General features: G+C 42.1%; 4 protein-coding genes across 12 annotated transcripts; 2 read left to right on the top strand and 2 right to left on the bottom strand.

Annotated features, from left to right (window-relative positions):
- Positions 1–86: 86 nt before the first annotated feature.
- LOC106749323 (NEDD8-conjugating enzyme Ubc12) lies at positions 87–2,665 on the top strand. Its single transcript, XM_014628658.1, has 4 exons — positions 87–382; positions 441–535; positions 692–898; positions 1,146–2,665. Exons 1-4 carry the CDS (start codon positions 280–282, stop codon positions 1,284–1,286), a joined length of 546 nt encoding a protein of 181 aa, XP_014484144.1. The 5' UTR covers positions 87–279; the 3' UTR covers positions 1,287–2,665.
- A 208-nt stretch (positions 2,666–2,873) lies between these two features.
- Positions 2,874–12,092, bottom strand: LOC106749319 (importin-7). Of its 2 annotated transcripts, none has more exons than XM_014628650.1 (20): positions 11,850–12,092; positions 10,823–10,904; positions 10,576–10,726; positions 10,325–10,483; positions 10,081–10,237; positions 9,810–10,000; positions 9,548–9,721; positions 9,322–9,467; positions 9,080–9,243; positions 8,298–8,417; positions 7,885–8,211; positions 7,614–7,800; positions 6,926–7,149; positions 6,765–6,857; positions 6,380–6,606; positions 5,981–6,186; positions 5,638–5,916; positions 5,367–5,510; positions 5,157–5,254; positions 2,874–3,659 (listed from the first exon to the last, which is right to left on the bottom strand). In XM_014628650.1, exons 1-19 carry the CDS (start codon positions 11,931–11,933, stop codon positions 5,187–5,189), a joined length of 3,183 nt encoding a protein of 1,060 aa, XP_014484136.1. In that variant the 5' UTR covers positions 11,934–12,092; the 3' UTR covers positions 2,874–3,659; positions 5,157–5,186. The 2 variants fall into 2 exon arrangements, with proteins under 2 accessions (XP_014484136.1, XP_014484137.1); XM_014628651.1 differs by having other exon boundaries at positions 2,874–3,336.
- Positions 12,093–13,139: 1,047 nt separating this feature from the next.
- Positions 13,140–24,319, top strand: LOC106749318 (tyrosine-protein kinase Abl). Of its 5 annotated transcripts, none has more exons than XM_014628649.1 (10): positions 13,140–13,629; positions 14,469–14,622; positions 14,936–15,045; positions 15,124–16,130; positions 16,214–16,469; positions 16,552–16,686; positions 16,937–17,072; positions 17,153–17,259; positions 18,452–18,615; positions 19,951–24,319. In XM_014628649.1, exons 1-10 carry the CDS (start codon positions 13,503–13,505, stop codon positions 22,210–22,212), a joined length of 4,458 nt encoding a protein of 1,485 aa, XP_014484135.1. In that variant the 5' UTR covers positions 13,140–13,502; the 3' UTR covers positions 22,213–24,319. The 5 variants fall into 5 exon arrangements, with proteins under 5 accessions (XP_014484135.1, XP_014484132.1, XP_014484133.1 ...); XM_014628646.1 differs by having other exon boundaries at positions 18,404–18,615; XM_014628647.1 differs by having other exon boundaries at positions 17,153–17,280.
- A 377-nt stretch (positions 24,320–24,696) lies between these two features.
- On the bottom strand, positions 24,697–26,676 carry LOC106749324 (NTF2-related export protein). Of its 4 annotated transcripts, none has more exons than XR_001374847.1 (6): positions 26,571–26,676; positions 26,394–26,454; positions 25,910–25,996; positions 25,681–25,825; positions 25,043–25,297; positions 24,697–24,920 (listed from the first exon to the last, which is right to left on the bottom strand). XR_001374847.1 is itself a non-coding variant. In XM_014628659.1 (5 exons), the coding sequence occupies exons 2-5, from the start codon at positions 26,400–26,402 to the stop codon at positions 25,122–25,124; spliced, it is 417 nt and encodes a 138-aa protein (XP_014484145.1). In that variant the 5' UTR covers positions 26,403–26,454; positions 26,571–26,676; the 3' UTR covers positions 24,792–25,121. The 4 variants fall into 4 exon arrangements, 2 of the variants coding, with proteins under 2 accessions (XP_014484145.1, XP_014484146.1); XR_001374848.1 differs by having other exon boundaries at positions 24,697–24,909; XM_014628659.1 differs by having other exon boundaries at positions 24,792–25,297.
- Positions 26,677–27,519: the final 843 nt, after the last annotated feature.

Raw genomic sequence — 27,519 nt, 5'->3', positions numbered from 1 at the left:
AGGAGGAAATATCGGTGAGACGTGCAGGAAGTGCAATTGAAAAAAGCACGTCTACCGGGACATCGCTCACGCCGTGGCATTAGTGCGCTCACGGCAATCCGTCCACGTGACATTAGCCCTGTGCGCGGTATATACGTGTGTCGAGTGTGCGAGAACGAGTGATTGATCCCGTTGTGTCAAAAATTATAGGTTTTAGGCGCGATTTTGTATGCCGTCCGCGAGCGCGGCCCCAATTCGAGGTACTTGTATGTCAGTCGGCGTCGAGCGCGCGTCACAGCTATGATCAAATTATTCTCGTTGAAACAAGCGAAAAAGGATGGAGAGTCACCCAAGGCTGGCACCCAGAAGAAGGCATCCGCGGCACAGCTGAGAATCACGAAAGGTTCGGCCCGCTTGCGACCTACCGCGAATTTCTCTGATCCGCCGTTTTTTCCTTGCAGACATAAACGAGCTCAACCTCCCGAAAACATGCGGCACCGAGTTCCCGGATCCCGACGATCTGCTAAGCTTTAAGCTAATCATCTGCCCAGATGAAGTGAGTAAGCTCGAACGTGTCTCGATGTAGATACAACACTCCGGCGACGGCACCTTTGTCAGCTGTCTATCGAGAATCTAAACAATATTTACTGTATTAATGAATGTTCCTGTCAACAATGGCACATATGTTTCAACAGGTCGGTTACTGTTTCAGGGATTTTACAGAGGCGGTAGATTCGTGTTTAGTTTCAAAGTTGGACCCAATTACCCACATGAGCCACCGAAAGTGAAGTGTGAGACTCAGGTTTATCATCCTAACATTGACTTGGATGGTAATGTGTGCCTGAATATTTTGAGAGAAGATTGGAAACCTGTACTCACAATCAATTCCATCGTCTATGGTCTCCAATATCTTTTCTTAGTATGTTTTTTGTATGCCATTAATATCTTCATAATACTTGGCATATTAAGGCTATATCTCTATCAGTATTCTGTGGTATAAAGGATTTCTAAACTCTATGTGCGAACTTTGCCCCGTTGGTGAGGATATCTTGGAATGAAACAGCATAATTTTATTTTTAGCATGTCAATACGTCACAACATGTTTGTAGTATCCAATATATCACTTGACTTTATCTGAATTGATGAACACACAAATGTGATTATAGGAACCAAATCCTGAGGATCCACTGAATAAGGATGCTGCTGAGGTTCTACAGAATAACAGAAGAGCGTTTGAACAAAACGTATCGAAAGCTATGCGGGGTGGTTATGTAGGATCGTATTATTTCGAACGGTGTCTCAAGTGATACAGTGCCTCGTCGTCGATACTGTATAAGCTTCTTCAAGGACTCACTGTAGGTGAAGAGATCCGAATGTACGGGATAAATGCAGGACCATGTTGCAGTGTCCTTGTTGTCACTTGCGTGACCACATTAACATATTTACTTTCTTTATGTCTTGCCAGGCCTATGTCTATTTAATCGAACAACTTCGATTAACAAATCTACTGGCAATATCATGCGCACCATTCACTCTTTCTGGTAATTACCAAAACGTTTACTGGCCGTGGTATCGTTTTAGCGAATTTGAAGTGCAGTTCTGAGGGGGCCGTAGGATTATAGTTTGACATATTTGGCAGATGATAGATGTTACGATGTAAGACACTTAATTGTGTTAACGTATATACCATATGTAATTCTGGACTGTCCTTGAATCTTGAAATCGGCTTTGCGTCTTTATAGATATCTTAATTTATAAAGTATTTATTTCCCCAGATATATACGTATGCGTAATACCCATTGTCATTGTAGCTTTTCACCGCAGCATCTATCAAAATTTTCCTCCTCATTTCAACATGTGTACAAGTAACTTAACTTATGTATTGACTGAGAGTGGAATATAAGGCTGTTATGGAACTATACAAAATGTTTTGTCTGATGATTTTTATAAACACACACAGCATACTTTACACCCGATCAAAACAGACCAAAAACTGAAGCGGGTCATTCTAATCTACGAATAATGTACATATAAGGAGGACGATCGGTGTTTTTACGAAACAAATTTGAATTTATTTCACTAAGAGAAGAGATTGGTTCGCTTTACTCTATGTACAAGTACAAACGTTACAGCAGTCGCTAACATTCGTGAGATTACAATACAGTCGTATGGGACGTTATATTCTACAAAATTTCGTTTACCATTGTATTTCGTAACTACTAGAAACGTTGAGAAGTATATTTTAAACGTCACGCTTGTACAGTTAGTGTAAAATAATTGAGCATGTCTCAATGTAGTTTAGAAAAATCGATATATGCAAGAATCACAGAAATACCTATAACAAAGTGCGTTGAAATGTGCTACCAATTCTTTGTTCTTCCAACTTTGCTTGATGTACGAATCAAAATTAGATGTCGTTGTCACATATATGTTCCTTGAGTGAATCTATATTTTAAGAGTTCACAATAATAAATGATCGCCAGTGGAATATAAAGACGAAGTAGAAATCAACTGCTTACGATTGTGAATTCCAAATCGCCAACGATCGCGCGTATATTTTGTCGTTTGCCGCGAACATGTTTAATTAGACAGCTGTGTAAATTCTAAATGCTAATCTACAAACATATTGTAAACTCCAGGAAAAAAATGAAGGTCTTGGATAAATAAATAAATGATAGATACAATAGAGACTACATTTAATTAGTGAAGTTTCTATAAACTTCGTCCGTGTATATTAAAGCACCAATATACTCGTATATGTATATCTTACCTCTTATCAGTTTATACAATATCAAGAGACTTAAGCACATATATATATATATATATATATATATATATACATATATATATATATATATTTTTTTTTTAAATCATAAGACTTACCGCGCAAGCGCTACGATATCATTTATAATTTATTTATCATTATATATAAAAACTACCGAATGTGTAGTAAACATCCATTACAAAGAAGTACGGCTCGTCATATTCTATAAAGAGCAAAGGAACAGCTTTCGTCTTTTCTCTATTAGTTATTGTTAATTTATTATACTCTAATACAGTACTTATAGAACTTATAACTATAGAGAAGTGTCCTGGCCTCACTCCGACCTACAGCTTACTCCGCTGTATTCTTTAATTTAGGTCCCGTCTGCGTTAAAACGTCTCAAGGCACTTTTTTTTTTAATACTTTGAAGTTTGACTCAATCAATTAACCTTTTTTTTTTCTCATTACGTGCACAAAGACTTTAACCGTGTCAAGTAATGGTTCGCGGATTTTTTTTCTCGGATCGCACAGTGCGGAGAGCAACGGCATCTTTGTCTTCGACGCGTTGTTTCTTTGTAAGATATAGCACGGTACTAAAAAAAAAAAAATCGTTTACGCTTTACATAGATCTCTGATAAACACTGCAAGAAATCGATAGATGTCACATTCCAAGTAAAAGACGATCGTAAAGCAGGGTACTATGCAGAATAAACTCGGCGAACGTACGATCAATATATACAGTCTGTTTATTCGAATGATATTAACGTGTGCGAATTTTCCAAATTCAACGAATGTAGAATAATTTTTTCATGTCGTGTGTGTGAGATACTGAAGATTTCTGTTCCAGGTATTAGCGTAGAAAAAATTTCCAATTTCCAATGCTTAACGTGTATGGCGGGTTTCTTGCAGTTTTATACTGGAAAACACACAGGTAAGAGACATCGTATTCAATAAGTGACAGAGAAATCTGGTGGTTGCGTGGAATCATGAGCGAATGTAATTTTTATCAATAGAAATGTCGACAGAATGTGAAGTAGTTCATATTATCCATTATAACACTTCGGAGATGCTTTTGGATACAAAATCTTTTTGGACTTAAATACGGACCAAAAGAANGGGGGGGGGGGGGGGGAAAGAGCAGTTGTATTCTAAAGCAACACGTAATTGACGCATGCATTATCCATTGCATTCTGATATAAAAAGCATTTGTGCAGTAATCATTTCACTAACCACAGCACAGAACACCTCTTCTTTGTACGCCTTTATCATTTTGGGCTCTGATATTTATAGTTCATTTATTTCTGCTCCAAGTTCTCGTCTTATGTAGTTCACGGCACCTCGTGAAAGACAGAGCCACGCTTAAATTTATCACGTATTTTTCGTTGAGGTTTCTTGTGAAAACATTAGGGAAGTTGTTCCGCAAGAGATCTACAATTACGAAGACACTTTGCTGTCGCAGCGGGCTATCTAACGTGTTCGATCGATGCAGCTCCATCTTTCAGGGCACGTCGGATAGTGTAACGGTGGAACTTATTTTCCAAAATAAAGTAAGCTGTGCTGGGATTTACGTAAAGTGATTGGTAGCTGCAAAATGTTTGGCCATATGATACAGTAGTATACGTTTAAACAAGGACTTGAAAAAAAACAGTGTTTATTTAAAAATCTATATTACTCTTATCTAACTATCCATTTGCTGATAGGCAACATAGTTGTATTTCGACAACTTATATCGTTTTCTTTACCGCTGGATCAACAACCCGCAGTAGAGTCCGTGTACAGCATGGCATATTCATTGATTATTAGTAATATCAAATAACATACTCAAAGTTTTCTCTTAATATATTTATACTAACAATTTAACATAAATTTTTTGTAACAGACACTGTTGTTACAAACTAATCGATTTTGTTTTGCTAAAATCCTTTTTTTTTGGACAAAACATGATTCGACATTATTGTTATCAAATGTACATTTTTATCTCGAGATTATGTATCTAGCAAGCCATGCAGAAATTTTCTTAACCGAGAATATTTTCGAAAATTAAATACAGCGTATTTAGAATTGTCAAGAAAACGTATTATAGCTTGCTAGACGACAAATTATCATGTCAATCGAATCAAAGCGGATCATATTTATAGAGTATAAAAGAGAATATACATTTTCACATGACAGCTAAAAAGCAGGCCTGCTGTCTCGACTAGTGAAACAACGGCATGCACAAGACTGATCTCATGGAGATGAAGTGTTAGCGCGTCCTCGTATTAAAGCAAGACTCTGCTGGATTGCCATAGTAATGTACAATAAGTTTACACAAAAATAGTAAACGGGAAATGCGTGACGTCTTCGGAGTGGTCATGTAATGATCGCGTGCTACAAACGTCCGATCCAAATTCCGTGTAATTTGTTTACTTACTTAATCTAAAATTGTAATGATTATAAGTCCTTATCGGCTTAAAGGCGTTCCGCCAAAATTAAACGAGGTGGGCACAGTCTGTGAGTGAAAAGCATAACCTGAAACAAGAGAAATATAAGATATTTCTGCGGGTAAAGATAAACACACACACATATATATATCTTCTCGTAAATATCTTCGTAACAGAAAATTCTCAGAGACGGTATTTACCTCCGCTCTGTTCGATCCTTTTGCTCTCCAAAGCTGCCTTGCGCTGATCCGCAAACAAGATGATTTCTTGCAGAGCTTTCTCTTGCTCAGGGGTGAGAAGACTAGTTAAAGCCCTGTACCAAGCGACATCAGTCTTCTCAATAGCTGGGTAAAAGAAAAAACAAAAAAAAAAAAAGAGAAAGAGAATTACGTGTAATACAGTACAGATTAAATCATCTTGAGCATTTCAAGAATGTAGTTCATTTAATATACCACTCCCGTCGATATTTACTTTGTATAACTTCCTTGAAAACAACGTATTCATCTTGATTGGTATCATCAGAATCTAAGGGTGTTACGTAGCTTTCCAGAGCGGTTTCTTCGTTACCGTCGAAGTCGTCGTCATCGTCATCGTCGTCAACGTCGGATCTGTGATCACCGTGACCATCTTGTATGGTCGCGGTAACGTTAAAACCGTGCTGAGCGGACGATCTCTTGATCTTATCTTGTAATTTCTCCAGATATTCCTGGTTTACATCGTCTATCTCATCCTCGTCAGATGACAGGACTTCTGAAAAATTGTCAGATCGATCTCTTCGTTACGTACTTAACGCTCACACGTGAGACGTACTCACCTTCGTCGATATCGCTCTCCTCGTCCTCGTTCTCCTCATCGTCTCCATCGGTAACTTTGGCGGCATACGCTCGTTTAAGACCGTCAAACAGGAGTATTAGAGACGGAATAATTTGCGTGGCGCATTCGTTAACAGCGATTGGTCTCGCCGGGCCCATGATGATTAACGTACACAGTCCGAGAACGCATAATTTTCTGTCGTGTAATCTGTAGAAAGAGAAATCGAATTATTCCTCTATATATTACGTAAATAACATTATTATGTAGTAATGTATATTATGTAACACATATATATTATGTAATATGTATATGTATATTATATAAATAATATTATATCCTCTTCTCCTCCTCTCTCTTGTTGAGCTCATTTGAAAATATCTTGTGCTATAAAAATGCATACCCAAGGAAACAATCAGTATCGTTTATCCATTGTTTGATAAAACGTGAAGCGAGCGGCTCCGTCGATTGAACAAAATTAACTTGCAACCTATCCATTGTTTCTAAACAAAGGGCAGGATTGTAATATAAAGCTGCTATTACGACTTGGAGACACATCGTCCTCAACTCCGACGTTTTAACTTCTCGCATTAAGCGTTCTAGGACTAATTGTACGAGAGATGGTATACACTAAAATTATAATATATTTTAAATAAGTCACAGTTATGTATATATGTCATATATTAATGTATGCAAGTCAGTTTATTCATATTGTTTCATAGATAAGCATATTCTAACTCGCGAGTATAACTTTTACGGATGTTATTCATCTCAACCTAGTGTTTTACCTGATCAATGTGTCCTTTGCATTGTAATATTATAACCTCTAATAATTTAGCAGCGTGGCATTCGGGATCTTCTCCGGAATCACCAGTCAAGACCTACGATGTGAAAATTCGTGTGACCTCACGGGAAGATGACAATGCAAAATTCCCAAGTAAATACTTACGGCTTTGCACATGTTAAACATAGCTAATATGTAATTTTCATTGGACAAAAATGCCGGAGTATCGACGGTGATGTAGTTATGCAGCGCGGGCATCATGTCAGTGAAATAGTCGAATCCATCTTTTTGGAAAAGTTGATACATGAGCTCTAGTATTTTCCACATATCCGCAGATATCTTCTTACTGGTTAGGTCATATACCAACGAAAGAGCTTCTTCGTAAAATTCTAAATAAAAAGCAATAATCAATCTTCTCTAATGTTACCGCTTTCATGTGCTCTAATGTTACCGCGTTCACTTTCATTGCTGATTGACTGGCCATTTTACGTCAACATAAAGGTTTCAACAAGAGGTTAACGAAGAAATTAAGGAGGTTCGAAAATGTTTGACCAAATATGAGATAAATACGAGATAAATGTAATATATATATAGTACAAAGATTAATCGAATTAATAATTGCGAGACAAACATTTCAATAATCTTTACCGTATTTGTAATATTCTGTGTGTTACCTCAGCTTCGTTTCAAATTAACACTTATTATTCGGTTAGTAAAAAAAATAAGAAATTTTGCATGATAAATAGCAAATTTATAAGAGATCCCCTTGATGCGCCACTGGAAATGCAGCACTTCCTAACGCTAGAACTTCCTTAATAAAGTTACCCAAGATTAACTATATAAAAATACATACCCATGACACTTTGTCCGAAGATGTGAGCTACTACTTGGAGGACAATCGGCTCCAGCTGCGCCATAATTTGAGGTTGGTCTTCCATCACAGTTAACAGTGTTTCTATCGTGTTCAAGAGACCCATAGCTGTTATCGCTTTCTCATCGCTACCTTCGTCCGTTTCCAATACTTGACTAAACGTAGCAGCCTGTAAGAAAACGCGTAATGTGATGCATCGCTTCGTTCGTATTAACTCCTTTCGTTCAATCAAATGTTCGATCACACTTATTACCAAGTGTTGACAGATTTCTACGGCAATAGGCATGAGTTGCTCCGTGTACGTGCAGACGAGCTTCTGCATAACGCTGGTCAGATCGTCGTTCTCAGTCTCCCGTATGATATTCAGTAATTCAAGTGTTATCTGCTTGATTAAAGGTTCGATATACTTCTGAGCTTTCGGCTGCGCCGAGAGCATCATCTGAAGTGCTATCGCCGCTTCAACTTTAACAGGTAAATCTTGATCGTTTAAAAGAGCGCTGGTAGTTAGTCTGATTGCTTCCACCAAGATCTGTTCCTGCTTGAACTTGATCTCGGAGAAGTAATGCAGCACCCAACATGCCTGAAAAGGTAATCGACGATTGTCGGTTGCGCCGGATACACGTTTGCATGACGTAATAACTGTTTTATATGTATCGGTTTAATTACTCTCGCTCGCATATGGCCGTGGGGACTGTTAAACTCGGGAAATACATATTGCAGCAACATCTTGTCCATCTGTTCTTTGTAAACTTTTTTCTTCAGCAAAACATCGGCCAAACTGCCAACCTGAATAAAATACGATTATACTCATCACATTTATACGTTGCAAAACATGCGGAATAGTCACAAGTGATCGATGTGTGATAAAAAAGGTTATGAAAAAAATGAGAAAAATAAAATAGAAACAATAAGAAAGGCATTATATGTGAGGTAATATTTACATATTAGATTTAATCTAATCAGGTAAATATAAGGTGTAGATAAATCAGTGTGGTTAACCTTTTGTTGGTCGCGAGTGTATCCAATAAATACGTTTAGACTATACTATATCGCCGTTGCAATACAGCAACTCAAGGTCAAACTCGTCCTTATGTCTATATCTTTTCTTTGTTCTTCATTATTTTTTATATATGTGTTATTATACTTAGTATATTTTAGTGCTTGGCCTATTAGTCACATGCCTATTAGTCAGATGCTAATGGGGAAGATTGTTTCAAGAAGCAGAGGAAAATAATGGGAAAATTAGTGTATCTGTGAGATACATTGCAACCATTTATGGGATGGAAAATATTGTGATTAATGGAAGGTTAAGGAAAAATTGTAAACCAAGTCCCCTCTTGGCATGTAAGCTGAATAAACATATATATATATATATATATATATATATACACACGTACAAATATAATCGATGTGTAACAAATGTTGCTTCTTCTAACGCGGAAACTCACCATGTGTAACGCACCGTCCTTCTGTCTCGGATCAGCGTTTGGACTGGTTAAAACTTCCAAACAGAATTGCATCGTCTTTTGCAGCATATCTTTCCGTTTCCTGCACGCCGAATGCAGCAAAGTCTGCGCCGCCGTCACCGGCGACACAAAGTCCTCGAAAATATCTGGAAAGGATGTGACTGTGACAAGGCGCACGATGTCTGCGAGATATCGAGATCAATGCGCTGTTAATTCAACCGTACCGAATTTCACTCGTATGTACTCGTAAGGGTCGGTGTTCCACAGCTCCTCATCGGCTGCGGAATACGAAAGGATCGGGAATATGACGTCGCGTATGATCTCGAACATATGCGGCTTCAAGAACTTCCAAGAATACGCGTGACTTACGCTACAATTTCAAGACCCGACGAGTTAGCTTTTCAGTGGAGAGTAATCGCGATTATTAGCCTCCCCCATGAATTCTCTTACCCCTGGTTGATGTAATTGATCGACTGCTGTACGACTCTAGGAGAAACATAAATTTTCCTACGGTACTGATCCAGAATTTTCAAAAGAACCTCTAGAATACCCGCGCTGAAGGTCTGCAAGTACCACTCGGAAAATTCCTTGTATTCTTTGGTCACGCTTCCCGGACTGCCGTACCTGCAATTTCAACGACTCAGTACTCGAACATCCCCTTCATTTCCCCTTAAGACTCGAGTTGAATCCGAGTTTTGAGTTTGAAGGTCACCTCTCAAACATCCTGTGTAAAATGTGTAACGCCCACTTCTTACACTTCCACCATGGAAGTTCCGCGCGTTCGTCCTCGTCCAAGTCTGGGTTGTTGGTTTCCGGAGGCACTGGCCTGTCGGCCACTTGCCTCACCACGTCCATCCATTTCGTGAACACCTCCCTCGAGATAAGGTCGAGCGGAAGAGTGTACTGCAGCAGAGATACATAATAGGAAAACATTCTAATCTTATCTCTCCATTAGACTTCAACTGATCCTAGCATTACCATACCTGTGTGAGAGCGAAGAAAATTTTTAATATCTGTTTCTGAAGTAACACAGAACGCTGGGACGAGTCTGGTAGTAAGGTTAATATCAATTGATAGATCATAGGGAATAATAAGTGCATCGCTTCGTTCAATGGTCCCCTCTCTTCTGCTTTCTTGTACCTGGAGGGGCAGAATAGAAGTATTGCAAATCGCTTCCCACGTGACGTCGAGTGTCGAGAGGAGCGCGTACGATCGAGTGTTACTCACTCAAAATTTTTCACAAGCTGATGCAGTGCAAGAAGGACTCCAGGCAAGGTCGCCATGTCGCTGTTTTGAAGGTATATCGTTATTTTGTCCACTATTGTCGTCCATCTCCCGGGGAAGTCATGCTTGACCATATTACTGATGCATACCGCTAATTGTACTCTAAACATGTAACACAGACATTGGCACATCGCAACAATGATATAATCATGTCGTATTCCGCCAGAGAGATAACAAGTCGGAACGCAACTTGCCTAATTAGTTCTGGTGCATGTACCACAGCGTCCACTATTGCTTCGCGTATCATTGCACGATCCTGTTCATGAATACTAAATTCTACGGGCCCGTTGTCTGCGTCTCGGTCGGCCCAATTTGAAGTGATTAGATTTTTTAGATAAATAACACCTGCGGGAAACAAAGGCAGAGATATTTCTCCTGTAACTTCAACTTAGCAACCAAGCTCGTCGTAGGTGCTAGAAAACTGCAGATAGATATATTTACCAGCTTGTCGTACCGGCATGTCGACATTGTTTGACATTACTGTCTGCAGGAGAGTTGGAGCGAATCCAATGATTTTGTGAATCTGAAAGCACGCATAGCGTCGCGCCGCCTTGTGTTAGGAATTATCGCATTTATTACGTTATCATTATCGCTCCCCCCTGGTGTTACAACACTCCACCACGGGATCGTGACAAATTAGAAAGCACACAATGTGAACAGAGCAGATAATACGGGGTGTACACGTATACATGTACATGCGTGTGTATACATGTGTGTTCTGTGTGTGTGTGTGCATACACACACATATATATATATACAGATACATATATATATATTATATATATGTGTGTGTGTATATATACGCACGAAATATATAAAAATAACACGATAGTGATATATGAGTGGAAAGATCGCAGGCCACGTCGGAATATTAATTCCGCTCAATAATACGGTACATCGGCATGCGACGCCGCGAACACGTTCCACATGCTAGAGCGCACGTATGGTCGGCGCGATCGTGTGGCATCGCCCGGAGGTGACGCGGCCGGGTCGTCTTCTCGGCAGCATTCCCCGCGTGCGAGCATCGCGCACGAGGGGCGCGCGCGAGAGCGAGAGAGAAAGAGAGAGAGAGAGAGAGAGGTTAACGAGCGGAAGTGCCGTGGAGCCGTAACGTCATCCCGCGAATCGTCGTCGTGCCTGCGCGGACGTCCCCCCGTCCGTGGTATCCTCGAGCTTTGTCTCGTCGACGAGGGAGCACACGAGTCGCATGGCGTGACCGGAGTGTCAAAGCGGCCGTGTGCTCGGGAACGAGGCCTTCTCGAGGAGGACAACGTGCGCCCGGAGGATCCCCATCGGCGAGAAGCGTTTTCCTCGCGACGGGATCGACCGTGTCCGGCACAAAGTGCGGCCACATGTTCCCCGAGACCTCGGGACCGTCCTTCCCCCGCCCTCGGGACGAGCACATTTCCTCTCGGTTGGTCGGTCGCAAGCATGCACGCACGCACGCACGCGGTTTTCGCTGGCATACCTGGTTGAGCTGCTCCTCCGCCTGCTTCTGCTGCGCGGGGTCAATCGTCGCCCGCAACAGCTCCGTGAGTTTCTGCGGATCCATCTCTGCGAGTCAGCTCGGTGTGCGGCGTGTTAATTGGTACGCGTGAATTTTTCAACTGATTCACCTCGCGGCGGACTTGACCCGGCGCATTCACCCTGCCTGCCTGCCTGCTTGCCTGTCTGCCCGCTGCTGCTGCTGGTGCTGCTGCTGGTGCCCGTGACGGTCACGTGACACAACATCATGGCGTCTCACGGGCAAGGCTCCAGATATGTTACATCCGGTCGGTGAACGTGTGATGGCGCTCTTCTCGGCGAAAATGTATCTCGCTAGAGAGAGAAGAAATCCTTTTCGTCTTTCTTTCTCGCGTAAATAGGAAGAAATGCCGAAAAGACCGGCGGAAAAACTGACACGAGATTAATAATTATGGTAATAGTAATAAAGAAATAACTTTATTACGCGCAACAAAAGTGTGAAGTACCGTTGAGGTGGAGTAATGGAAATGAAGTATGCACGCAAAGGGCGAGGCTATACTATAGACTTCTACGCTGCCTAAACTCGTAAGATAAAAAACATATAATCAATATACACAAGGTTAATTAGCCTCCATATTCGCAACGCCAAACGAAATATATCGTCAACAAGTTAAAACCGTGCGACACTTGTGAACTCGTTCGAACCGGCTTGAAAAGCCAGCCCCGTTTGGAGGCTTGCATTTTTTTTATTGTACATGGGTTGCTTCTTAGTAAGAGACGCAAGTCTAATTATATCAGTCTCTCGCTTTCCAGCGTGAGACATAAGTTGACACAGGTCTGGTTATATCATCATTTGTCCTTTGCATTTGATAGAGAACAGGATAATAGACGATATAACTAGACTTGTCTCTTGATGAAAAGCAACCATCTCTCGTCCTTTTCTTTACCAACCGCGAAATAGAGACAAATGATGATATAACTAGACTTACGTCATTTGTTGGAACAAAGCAGCAATAACAAGAAATTACGATATCATTCAATATCGGACGAAAAAAGGTTTGATTTCTTTCGGTGGCAGACAAGCGGAAATCCGTTGGATCCGGCCGTTCAGACCGGAAAATCAAAATCCGTCCGCTCCGTCGCTCGGTCGTACCACTTGAAAAGAAGCGGCTCGACTGGCCCGCCATCGAGTTGCGCTACGTTTCGATTGGCCCCGCGGAGAACGGCGCCGGGGACGCATAGAAATCGGCCCAGGTCGTGCTGCCGCACAGCAATGCACCGACAAACTAAATAATCGACGTCAAAAGCTGTCAAATATGGCGAAGGCAGCGAACGAGCGGTAATTGACATGTAAAAATGTGAATAGGCCTGCCGCGCGACCGCAACGTCGATTTGCGCCTCGAGGAGAGGGAGCGAACGCACCTGCGACGGCTGACACGGGTGTCACGCGTGCGAATCAACGGGACAGGACCGACGACAGTGACGACGACGACGAGGGCGACGACGACGACGATGATGGTAATGATGATGTCGGGCTCGCCGGTGCCCGATCGCCGGAAGTGAGAAGTGCGCAAGGGTGGGTTGCGGACGGGTCACGCAACTCGCGGTCGGGCCGGAGTCGGAGCACACGAGGGTATGGTATAATCGCCGGACAGCCATGGGTGCACAGCAGACCAAGGACAGGGTGATCCCCGCCGGGTCGACCGTGCGGCAGACGCGCAAGCAGCCCAGGAACCTCAAGGAATCGCGCATCGTAGGCTCTAACATATTCACCGAGCACAGTGGTGAGAACAGACACATTATCAGTTATCACTGTCTTCCTTTGCTCCTAGTTTCCACCGTGGTGTCCTTAAGTCTTCCAGTCATGCAGGACTCTGCTTGCGGTGATAGCAGAGATCCTGTGCTTCCTTTTGGATACATTACACTATATTCTGGTAAAACTTTGAACTTGGGAGCAGAGCAAGTTTAAAATGACTATGATTTTTCTGATTTAATATAATAAGATGTTAGATTGTTTAAAATGATATGTTATCTTAACGATAAGAAAGTAGGGGATTTAAGTAGGATTTAATTTTAATTATCTTGGGTTTTTGATGTGCAGTAGTGAATGTAAAATGATATATATATTGAAGCTGCTATTTCTTACATTAGTACAGATATTAGTGGTTATTAGGATTATGTAATATATATATATGGGTTTTTAAGTAATATATTTTTCTGCCATGAGAAAACTGTTTCTTGTATATCATACTTAAAGGAAATATCTCTTATATTCTTAGTCTGTTGAACATTCATAATTTCTTGCATAGAATGTTAGGTTAATTGCTATTGTTATATATGAGATAATTTACACACAACTATATAAGATTCTTATATATTATGCTTGACCTTTTAGTCCAGTACAAATTCATAATTCTTTTATAGAATATTAGTTTAATTACTATTGTACATGAAGTGATTTGGATACAACTATAAGATTCTCATAATATATTTTGCGTGTTTATACAAGCTGAGAATTGTTCCTTGACTGAGTACAAATGTCAGTATCAAAGGTTTTCATTTTCAATATATATACAACATATATTGAGAACTATAAAGAGAATTGCTTTGCAATTGTTTGCAGAGGCTCTCTTGCAAAGTAGGCCACTACCTCACATTCCAGCATTGCCAGAAGGTGATCCTCCAAGTGGCTCTAGTGTTCAATCAATTTCACAGCAAACTAATGTTCAACAACATACTAGTGTGTCTGCTACTGGACTTCTTGAAGCAGCAAATAGGTGAGTTCAGTCATGCTTACATAATTTCCATTTTATATACTCTAGTAACTTCTATAAAGATTTTATATAAATGTAGCTCTTAAAATGTAGCTTTGGAAATAACATGAAATACTATACGCAGAAGACTCTTAGGTCATCTTTTTTATGAGTTTATGATTCATATTCATAATTTGTGAATATTCTGAATATGTCATTGTGACAAAAAAGATAGCAGATATTTTAATACAGCGATCAATTAATATGAATCATAAATTTTTCTCTTTGGCTCTAAACTTTGGTTCTAGAAATAATATTTTGGATTATTTTTACACAGATGGACCAGCAAAGAAAATCTGTTGGCGCAGGAGGAAGATGATCCTCAATTATTCGTCGCCTTGTACGATTTTCAAGCTGGTGGGGAAAATCAACTGAGTCTGAAGAAAGGTATGAATCTATTTTCTATTAATGTCACGAATGTAATATATATGCTAATGTATGCCGTTCCTTAATGTCTCTTTATAGGTGAACAAGTGCGTATCCTAAGTTACAACAAAAGCGGCGAATGGTGCGAGGCGCACTCGAGCACTGGTCAGGTGGGATGGGTACCGTCGAATTACGTGACTCCCGTTAATTCCCTGGAGAAGCACTCTTGGTATCACGGAAGAATATCCAGGAACGCTGCCGAGTATCTCCTGAGTTCGGGGATAAACGGTAGCTTCCTCGTACGGGAGTCGGAAAGCAGTCCCGGCCAGCGCAGCATCTCGCTGAGATACGAGGGCCGCGTGTACCACTACAGGATCAACGAGGACAGCGAGGGCAAGATGTTTGTGACGACGGAAAGCAAATTCAACACGCTGGCGGAACTGGTGCATCATCATTCAATGCTTGCCGACGGCCTCATTACGCAACTGCTGTACCCCGCACCGAAGCACAATAAGCCTACCGTCTTCCCGTTGAGTCCGGAGCCGGACGAATGGGAGATCAATCGAACGGACATAGTGATGAGGCATAAACTAGGGGGCGGCCAATACGGCGACGTGTACGAAGCGGTCTGGAAGCGATACAACATGACCGTGGCTGTTAAAACACTCAAGGAGGATACGATGGCGCTGAAGGATTTCTTGGAGGAAGCTGCCATAATGAAAGAGATGAAGCATAGGAACCTGGTGCAATTGCTGGGCGTCTGCACGCGTGAGCCGCCTTTCTACATCATCACGGAGTTTATGAGCAAGGGAAACCTGCTGGACTACCTGCGAAACGAGAGTAAACACCAGATCAATGCCGTGGTGTTGATGCACATGGCCACACAAATCGCGAGCGGCATGAATTACTTAGAGAGTAGGAACTTTATTCACCGCGACCTGGCCGCCAGGAATTGCCTGGTCGGCGAGAATCACCTCGTCAAGGTCGCGGATTTCGGTCTAGCTCGTCTCATGAGGGACGACACGTACACGGCTCACGCCGGTGCGAAATTCCCCATCAAGTGGACCGCGCCGGAGGGTTTGGCGTACAACAAGTTCTCCACAAAGGTACGACGATACCGTTGATAAGCATTGTTTACCGTTGCACTGAATTATATCGAGTTGTACTACTGAATTGCTGGTCTTTGTAGTCTGATGTTTGGGCATTCGGTATTCTACTGTGGGAGATCGCCACTTACGGCATGTCCCCGTATCCCGGTGTCGACCTAACCGACGTATATCACATGCTGGAGAAAGGCTATCGGATGGATTGCCCTCCTGGTTGCCCGCCTAAGGTCTACGAACTGATGCGCCAATGCTGGCAGTGGTCAGCGGCAGATCGGCCAACGTTCAAGGAAATACACCACTCGTTAGAAAATATGTTTCAAGAATCGAGCATCACTGAAGGTGAGTTGAACCTCCGATCTGGAGAACTATTTATATTACGAAATGAATCACGATTTCATGGTTCCTGGCACGTCTATTGCAGAAGTAGAAAAGCAGCTTCAGGGTGGAGGAGATATTCCATTACTTTCGCATAAGAAATCGCAGACCGGGAGCACAGGGAATATACACGGTCTTGTCCTTGTATCCGAACAGTTATCTTCTTCGGGCATAACGCAAGGTAGGTATTTTATGTCACGATTATTTAACAATATTTCGTGTCGACAAATCAAATGATAATTTTGTAATATAAAAACCTGGTTTCACACACACACACATACACACACACACACATTTTATAATTATTATAATTTTTTTAATTTATAAATAAATAATTATAAGTAAACTTATCATAAACAAGTGAATTTATTATAATTATAATTTATAATTGTTATAGTATATTTTTCTTCAACGAGTGGAATATATTTCAGAAGGAGCCAGTTCGGTCACCAAGCTGAGCACGTTCATGGGTGGCTTATCAAGTAGGAGTAACAGCAACATGGTCCAAATGCGAAGATCCACTAATAAGAAGGGAAAGCAAGCGCCGGCGCCTCCTAAGCGAACGAGGTACGTTATCTTTTCGGCCGAATCATGAGCAATAATTCGAGAGTACGTAACAAAAGATCTATATGTCTTCTGTGTGGCAGCTTGCTGTCGTCATGCAGTTCATTCCGAGACTCCGCCTACCAAGAGCAAGACCAGCAAAATGTCGAAGTGAGCACTATGACGCTTGACGATGGCACAGATCTAAATGGTATTGATAAGATTTTTGAAGGTATTCCACTATATCAAAACTAAGTGTAATGAGACGAATGCACGAATGCCGCTTTCGTTAATTTCTTTCGTTGTCCTTTGCGTTGACTTCACTTTTGTTTGGATATGCATCGCCTACTACAGTGATCTTTACGGCTTCATGAATGTGGGTCATTCTCCTCGAGTCAGTAATGTATAACGTGAATGTTGAATACACGTCGGACACGTTGATGATATTTTTCTAATATATATATGTATACACATAGTATACTTGGATATATATTTTATTAATGCATACTCGAGCGTCTGCATCTCGTACATACTGTACATCGTAGCTGCAGTCTTTCATTACCACTTACTTACACACGAGTAAGGGACGGTATACTTCGCATATGTTATCTATCATAATTGCGTCAGGAACCCCCCCGGAGAGAGAAAGAGAGAGAGAGAGAGAGAGAGAGGTTCCGTATACGTGCTCTTGCATGATGTTCGTTTCTGCAAAGGTACGAGTAGAACTTGCGTGTTCATTTACGTATTAGATTTCTGGATATGTATCTTATCGTTTTCCACTTTTTTCTCCTTTTTTTTTTTTCGTCCAAGTATCCCGAAGATCGGGACGTAGCCTGTATCGCCGGCATTAGTTACGTTTCCATCGATTCTGTCGCCATGCAAAACTCGACTGTGTTCAAGCAGTGTTACGTGAGTTTACTGAAGCTTCACTTCCATATATATCGCAACACATGTCATTCAGAGGGAAACCAACACACGTCATATACATATATACCCTGCACGTTTTTTCCCCCCGAAATACCGTCTTGTCATTTTCACCGGATCGTTCATTGTCGGCGCATCCACGACACACTCGTGACACTTTCTTCCCGACAACGGAGAGTCACGGTGAAACATACCAAAAATCTCCGCGGCCTTTTCGTGTCTTTTAAAGGAGAATGACCCTGGGATGAATGGAGTGAGATGTGAGGAGGAGAAGGCAGAGAGAGATTTAAGATTGATAGATGCCGCAAAACAAACCCTTTTTTTAGCTTTCCTCCCAAAATTTCGATCTTTAACACGTTGCGCTTACATGCTGGAGAGATATGTTAGCTAATAGATTGTATACAGTACACCTTATTAAATGGCGACCTCAGGTATCACACGTGATCTCGTGACAATGGCTACACAGTCAATTACTACAGGAGGTTGCGATTTGGACGACGACGGAGATGGGTCGCAAGGGACAGCCGAACATAACTTTATTCCTCCACCGTCGACCTCGCCGGAACCTGTATCCAACTTACCGTGCAATCAGAAACAAATAAAATCTCGACCTTACACGTCTAAGGAGGTACTGCCTCAGAAGGTACAATGATCTTACTCGTTCAGCGGCCACGTTTTTTCCGCGAGAGATCTATACTTTGAGAATATATACACATGAACATACCTTTTACCCGCGCACCGTGTGCGTTACGTTTGGGTTAATGTTTCTTCGTGTCTCGAGAGAGTCCACCTCAGAGAACTAAAGTCCGTTTCGATGGTAAATGCATTTAGCACTGCTTGAATATAACTCGCTTGAATAAACGCGCGTGGGTCGTCGCGACAGCGCACAATGGGCTGGGAGATCGGAAAAAGTGGTCATAATTCGAAGTTTAGATTGTTACCAAAAGCTATATCCAGTAATTCAGGATGTCTATTACCTGGACAAATATGAAAAACCCAGAAGGGAGTTTGTTTATATCTGGAGAAATCGGGGAATTTTAAATGGACATTTTTGTCTGCAAATTGCGTCGTTTATAGATTTTGCGACTAATTCATTCAATAATTTTACTAATCCGATATTCAGTATTGAAGACAATGACTTCGTGTAGAAGCAATTTTGTTTAATTAAGACGTATTTATACTTTAATAGATATGCTTCAATAGATATGCTGGAAAATCAGAGAATTCTAAAGGGACTGTTTTTTCGGGTTTCAGTAGACATCCTGTAATTTTTCGGATCCGATGATCGCGAATCCAATGTCAGATATATAAAATTAAAAATAGCAGATTCAATATGGCAGACGAAGATGTAAAAAAATAGTTGTATTGTTTTAATATTGCTTTGTACTTATTTAAAATGAACATTATTATAATTTATAAGTTTTTTTGCGAAATGTATGAAAACGGGCATGATTTTTTTAAAATACTTGCAAACATCCAATGATGCCTTACTTTCAGTGGTAATCTGCTATTATCGCCGATTATTGGGTTTCGGCCGAGCTTTCAAAGCTATCTTTAAAACTACAGTATATTCTAAGATAATATCGATAACGATTGTCGGTTTATCGTCAAAGTGGTTATCATCAAATCAATTGTTTCTAATGTGAATTTTTTAAGTAGTTTATGTCTTAAAGTAACAAAAAAAATCAGATATTTCATTCTCGGATATATAACATAATTATAACAATTTTCCTTTCAAACAAGAGTAATTATGCAAAAACTATATTTTAAGAATTCAAATAATTGCTACACGGACGATAATTACACAACTATGACGAAACTTTGGAAAAGCCGCATAAGAAGAGCCGCGTATTACAAGAGAATACTCTTCCGTGCTATTTTTCGGACTGAATTTTGGCCGCTTTTTTAGACTTGCCATCCTATAGTGCGGCGGTGGGCTCGAATTCGCGGTATCGCTCATGGCAACCTTGTGTTCCAGCTGGTACATGTGGGTGCACTGGAGGTGCAAAATGTTAAGCGGGCGATCAACCGTTACGGCACGCTGCCGAAGGGCGCCAGGATCGGGGCGTACTTGGAGTCGCTGCGGCAGAGCGGTATGCCGTCGAACCAGGAGAACGTCCCGGTCGCGGCCAGCTTGTCCACCGCCCTGGAGCAGCAGCAGGAGAACGCGGCTGGCGTCGTCGACACCGCGCCGCAGCATCGCTCGCTGTCGCCCCGTCAGAACAACCTGCGTAGCCAGCCGCAGATGACGCGCAGCAACTCCTCGAGCGGCGTGGTGAACACCTACCAGCCGCCGAACTCGCCTCGCAGCCGGGCCGTGGCCGCTCGCAAGAACAACGTCGACGGCATCGGCCTGCGAACGTTCCGCGCGCCCAACAACTCCAGCTTCCGCACCGCCAGCCCGTCCAGATCGATCCAGCCGACCTTGGCCGACCTGGAGTTCCCGCCGCCGCCGGTGGACCTGCCGCCGCCCCCGGACGAAGCCTTCGGCGACCAATGCGACCTGCCGCTGCCGGCGACCGCGTCGCCGTGCACCGAGACCTCGCACAAGACCACGGCCAGCTCGCCGATCGGCATCAGGAAGCTGAAGACGGAGTGGAGAAGTAAGGACGAGGTGAGTGACGATCAGGAGGAGCGGAACAGCGACGTGAGGAACTCGGAGCCGTCGGTGAAGGAGGCGAGCTCGCGCTTCGGCGTGAACCTGCGGCGCCGGGACACCTCCGGCGACGCGCACGCCGCCAAGTCGGACGAGAAGAAGATGGTGTACAAGCCCAAGGAGACGAGCTCCGTGATCGCGAAGGTAGAGCCGGCGGACGCGCACCCCGTCTCCGCGCCCGAGGAAGCGCCGCCGCCACCTCCGCCGCCGCCGCCGCCCGTCGGCAACACCGCCGACACTTTCGAGTTGAAGCCCGGCATGAAGGAGATGCTGGAGCTCAAGCTGATCAACGAGATCAAGCAGAGCGCGGACATGAAGCACGGCGCCGGTGGCGCGAAGAAGACCGGCGCGGCCAACAGCGCGCCCTCGTCCGCGGCGCCGCTCGACCCGGCGTCGCAGTTGCTGTCCGAGCTGTGCGCCAGCTTCAGCATGGACTCGGCGAACAGGCAGCAGCAGCAGCACGTCGCGAGCGAGTACGCGATCACGACGTTGAAAGGTACCGGCGACGTGCTCATGTCCGCCGGTGGCAGCGTGCTCCAAGAGCACCACGTGACCACGCAGACCACGCTCGAGAGGAGCGCCGCTCACAAGGAGATGGTTCCGCTGACCTCGCCCATCACCGAGGGCATCCTGAGCGCCACGAACGTGGGCTTCAAACTGAAGAAGGTCGACAAGCGGAGCAACGTGCCGAAAGAGGAGAACCCAGAGGGCCAGCAGATCATCGACTTCAAGGCGCGGTTGCGGAAGGTGGACAACGCCGACAAGGAGCGCGACGAGAAGAGCGGCAGGCGGTTCGACGACACGGCGAGCATCGTCGCGGACTCGACCGAGTCGTCCGGTGTGGACGACCCGAACGACGATAAACGCCGCAGCACCGGCAGCATCAGCAGCCTGAAGAAACTCTGGGAGAACAAAGAGGCTTCTTGTGATAACCAACCGCTCAGCCCGAAGCTGAACGTGCGCGGCCCCGGCAAGCAGGACGTCGGCGACGCCAGCGAGGACTCGCCGGAGGATCACAGCGGCGCGTCCACCAGGAGCTCCACCAGCAAAGACGACCCGCGGATCTGGCCGCCGCCGACGTCCTCCTCCTCGGTCGGCCCGTCGGAGGTGGAGAAGCCGATCGTGCCGGCGAAGCCGCTCAAGCCTCTCGGGACCTCCAGCAAGCACTTCGGTTCCTCCATTTACGCGACGCCCAACTGCAACAAGCCGCCGTCGCAGTCGCAGGGTGACGACGACAGCAAGCAGGCGGCCGGCGGTGAGAAGGGGGCGAAGCACAGCGTGATCGAGATCTCGAACGTCATCGAGAATAGCATCCTGAACTTGAAGGGCAGCCCCACCATCGTCATAGCCAGCTGGCTGCAGCTGTCCGACAAGGTGGGCCTGCTGCACGGTATGTGCGTCAACCTCACGGACACGGCGATCGCGCCCCACGCTAGGTTCCAATTCCGCGACCTGCTCACCAGGCTGGAGCTGCAGGCGCGGCAGCTGCGCGCAGCCGGCACGCGCAACATCACCGAGAACACGAGACTGTTGAGTGACGTGCAGAACACGATAAAGGACGTGATAAACACGGTGCAGAGATAAAGCCGCGAGCCGGCGGGTCGGGAAAATCAAAACCTCACAGAGAGCGTCCCCTCCTCCACCCTGCGACACTTCTCCCCTTGTCTGCTCCCTCTCCCCCCCCTCCCCCGCCCAAAGTGTCTCCCCGCTGTGGACCGCGACAACTTATCGAAACTCTCTGTCTCTCACTCTCATTTTCCACTTCCACCTTCTCACTGTCTCTCCTCGGATCCGTGGGCGTATAGTATATATAAATCTACAATTATAAATATCTATATCTAAGTCACTATATGATAAGGTCTGTCGAAGAGAGTGGTGTCCTTTTTGGGAGCCTAGCGACTAATCTTCGAACGAATATAACAGGAGTAAATTAGTGTGAATAAGACCTTGATCGACGAATACGACTTCGCGACTGCATGATCTTTAGGGTGGATTAATCCAAAGTTGCATGAACCGAACGATCGCCGGTATGCTGCCCGACATGCAGAGGCATACGGGCACACATACACACGCGCACACACACGCATACACACACGTACACTTTTAGAGCACACGTCATAATACTCGCAATAACGGTACACACAGCTCGAACGGGATCCTGTGCTGCAACTCTAAGTTCGTATACATTTACACGTTCGCCTGTTTACAGCATTTGCGTTTTTTCGAAAGAGAGAGATATCCCGAGAGATCGCGCGTAATTCACGGGCCTGGCAGAAACTCTCGGCCTTAACCGACATAAAAAGTATACATCTTTGCATGATTGAACATTTCTATGTCGAGACATAAGACGGTTTTCATATACGATGTAGTAAATGTGTGTGAAATGATTGTAGCCACTGTGTGAAAATTAATCGGTCACGCAAATTCTCCCGCGGCAGCGCGGAAAATCGGTGTACTCGGCATGAGAGATACGTGAGAGTGGTCGCGCATACGCGCGCGGAGACTGTCGACACGCTAAATACTAATTATCTCGAGTCGCTTAAATGTACCGCGTAAAAGAATCGTTTCGTTTTACATGTAATTTTATACACACGTCGTGCTTAGTATATACATTATATATTATATATACGCGCGAGATTTTTAGACTAGACTATATATATATATATATATATTATATATATATTAAATACGGACACGACTAAGGAAATAAAAAAAAAGCGTAAAGAAGTCGTTTCATGTGTACTGTGGGACAATATAACGATTTTGTATTTGTATAGAGTAAGTTGGATAACAGCTATTACACTAATCGTACGCCTACGTAAATTGTACCCGAACAAACAACAAACAAACAAACAAGTAAACCAAGCAAGTAAGCAAGTAAGCAAACAAAAAAAAAGAAACGAGCCAACCGAATGTAATTGATTAAACTCTTAAGTGTCGTGTGTGCTTCGTTCTTATCCATGACGGTATGAAAATGTTCTTCCAAGAGCACAAGAGTTAAGCAGAAATATTCGCCTGAAGACATCCATGAGAGGGGAACAGAGCAATTGCGTTAACGTTAACTCACGAGAAGTGCATCTTAATCGATAGTCGCGTATAACGGGCGGGGAAAGGGGGACGAAGCGAGGGAGTTGGAACAAGTAGCGACGGATAATGATTATACGACGTGTCTGTTATCTGTCTGTACAGTATTCTCTATCATGCTATTCTATACAACGGAGAGTTTAAGTGTCGTCATGCATTTGTTCACGTTACTCGCACTCAATCTTATTCCGCGTTCGCCCGCGCTCGCGTCGCGTACGTTTCCATATATTTCTCTTAGAGATCTTTTTTCTCTTTTTGAGAGATTTTCCTTTTGATTTTTGAAGAAACGCGTAAGACTTATACATGAGTAAGATTAATATTATGGAGTTAAATTTCTATCGTTTATATATATATATATATGTATACACGCGAGAGGGGACGTAATGTTACAAATGTCCGCGCCGAGGTGTGCTCAGATCAACCGTACGCACTTCTTGCGGCAGGGGAACGAGTATAAGCTAAGTTCTTTTGTAGTTTGTAATACACGCCGACTTGTAGAACCTATTGCTTCGATTAGTGCTCCGACGGACTGATTTGTTAAAAAAAAAGAAATGGAGGTTTTCAGGCTTATACTTCATTCGGCTTGTGCTTATGACACTAAGGGGAATGCAATAGAAATGAATCACCGACGAACTATTTCTTACACTGCCTATATCATATACGTTACGGCTAATAGTAATATTGAATTCATTAGTGATCATAATCATGTAAATGTATCTTTCGGTCCAACCTCTCTCTCTCTCTCTCTCTCTCTCTCTCTCTCTCTCTCTCTCTCTGTTTCCTTTATAATATTTTTTTGTACTTGTGATAAACTGATTGATCCCACCCTTTCTTTATGCTCTTCTCTTTATCAAAAGAATCATGCTCAACAGAAACGGTAATAGTTTGTACGAGTGAGTTTTAGTCGTCAGACATTTACTTGGAAGAAATTGTATTATTGACAGAGAAACAAAAATTTTAATGTGTTTTATATAATGTGTATTATAGTAATCTTATGTCTATTTATATATACATGTATTTATTTCTAATTTTTTTCCGTGTAAAATTACTCTCCTAAAGAATCGAGACCAACGTACTGATTCACTAATACAAAATTTTAATATTGCTTTATACATTGATATAAGATTAAAGATGAAAATAAAAATAATTACCAAACTAAGTTGTTTCTCTTGGTTTGAGCAACTGCATAGCATCGTCCTGGAACAGTGCTGTTAATATTGTACTTTACTGCTACTGCACTATTGTATACTATCTTTGGCTTTTTACAATTTGTATTTATTATAAATACATATTATAATACATATCTAAAATCTTGAGTTCACAGAGTTACCGTTGTATCATGTATCAAGGTAACTGCGATATATCGCAGTTATGTTATATTACACAACGTCCATGTAGCTAGCTCATTCTCAGCTCGTATTCCCCATTATTTCTTGCGTTCGGAAACAGTCGCTTACAATTTTCCACTTGTCACCCACAGCCGTAATTAGGAAAGTTTGATTAAACGACTTGGCGTTTTTCTCCTCGTACTTGACATGTCCACCAACTTTGATTAGGAATGTCAACTGGGTAGCCGCTTCTAAACCTGTATTTAACAGTGCACTACGCTATAATATTTCGATGCAAATAATCTATCTATAGTGCTTCTTATAGTACTATAAACAGCAGGATAAATTTAGCCAACTTTCGGGAGATATCATATATTACCAGAAGTTAGAGATGAAGTAGTGAAGTGAAAATGCGGACGTCAACTTAATACACACAGGTATTTTTAAATGACAAAATATTGTAATGTAATTAATTTAATTGAGATGTGGCAAGAAAGTTTCATCAAAATCTGAGCCGTGGGAAATCAAGATACAAAAAGAAAATGTAACAGATCTGATATTTTCGAATACTTTTACCCGTTACTCTGGTATTTTTATAATTGAGAATGCAAGAGTGTGGTGCGCAGAGATTAGCATTTACCTGTAATTGGCTGAGCGTCAAGAGTAAGAATGTTGTGCACGGATGTTGGCAGATCTGTCCAGAACTTTTGTATGTTATCCTTGCCTTCAACTCCATTTCCATTCCATATCAGATTCGCGGTATCCATGTACATTCTTGAGAGTAACTGAAATCATACACAATCATTAAGATATAACACACCAACTAAGTCAAGAGAAGAAATAAGTTTGACAATATTATTGTTACTTACGTATCTCCGCTTGTCTAGATTCTCATAATATAGTTTTGTGAACTCCTCTGCAGTTCTACATGCTTGGTCGATTTTAGATTTTAAGTCCTGCGAAAGTGAACATATAATATAAGAAATATGATATAATCAAATGTAATCAAATGTTCAAACCATATAAGGCATTAGTACACTGGTCACTTTCAAAAGTTCTAACTTTATAAAAATATATTTGTGTCGGAAGAATAATCTACAATTTATTTATTATATGCAATTACTGATATATTTTAATATTAACACATGATATCATTGATACTAATATGTAGCGGTGATATCAATATACAATATAGATAAGACCTTATTTTGTAAAATGTGGAGTAGACAATGTCCTAGTATTTTACATTGTGATTTTTAATTTAAAACTTTTAAATATGATTGTTATATAATGCGACGCCTGTTATAAGCATAATTAATTTATCATCAACCCACGTATGCTATCTCTACATACCTGCTCCATTTTTACTTTTTCGTTTGAAACTTTATCGTGTTTTTCGTCTCTTTTCCAAAATCTGAAGATCACAATATTTATATATATTCACAACAATTTTATCCCTCGTTCCTTTTTCTATATTCTTTCATTTAATTTATTTAATACAAAATTTCGTATACGTCATAATATACGCACCATCAAAAAATAGAAGGTTAAGCGTCAGCTCCACAAAAAATAAAAGATTAAGTTTCACCTACACATAAGAGGTCTGTTCGTTTTCGCTGGACCGCTGAACTAGTGCAATAAGTTGAAGCGAGACAAGTATATGTTTTCTCACTTCAACTTATTGTACTAGTTCAGCGGTGCAGCGGAAACGAACAGACCTATAGTTGCCAATAGATTTCTCTGTTTTTTTTTATTGCATGCGTAGGGTAGTATTTATAAGCTGCGTTCAATACAACGATCGAATGAGCGCTTACTGTTATTGGCTGCGTTCAACGGAACAATACGATCAAAAATTTTTAGCTTTTACTGCTAGATCCCAAAATTTAGGCCAATTACGTTGATGAATTTCTCAACCATTGGACAACTGTTATATTTTCTGAACGCAGTCAGTGGTGTATCCAATACTACACTGCTCAATGAATTCTGGCATCTGATTGGAGTATATTTACAAAACTAAAAGAATATGCCAATTAAACGCAAGAGTTCAGTGAGCGCTTAAATAAGCTTTTGCACCCTATTGGTATATTTTTTTAAGACCCAACAGATAGAATTGTGTTTTCTGAATGTATCCATTGTTAGATTTTAAAGCGGTATTCATAGTCGAATTATTTTAGAGACCGTCTTAAGTATCTTCAGATATTTCATGGCCAATGAAATGAGCCGTACAACACCTGCAAATGAATTTAAAACAGTTTTAAATGGCATTTACAATGAAAATTTAAAACGTATAACTTAAACTTCAAACTTTAAGCGGTAAAAAATTGACCAATCACGATTGATCATTCTCCTCACATTAGAGTGTGGTTGATCAATTTCTTGCAGCTTAAGACTTGTTTAAGCTTTTAAGCTTTAAGCTTTAAAGCTAAAGGTTTAAAGCTTGAATTATAAGTTTTAAATTTTCATTATAGACGCCGCTTTA

This window comes from Dinoponera quadriceps, unplaced genomic scaffold, assembly GCF_001313825.1.
Source record: "Dinoponera quadriceps isolate SergipeBrazil2010 unplaced genomic scaffold, ASM131382v1 scaffold3579, whole genome shotgun sequence".
Taxonomy (NCBI): domain Eukaryota; kingdom Metazoa; phylum Arthropoda; class Insecta; order Hymenoptera; family Formicidae; genus Dinoponera; species Dinoponera quadriceps.
Note: the sequence above shows the minus strand (reverse complement) of the source record. Positions and strands in the feature narration are given on the sequence as shown.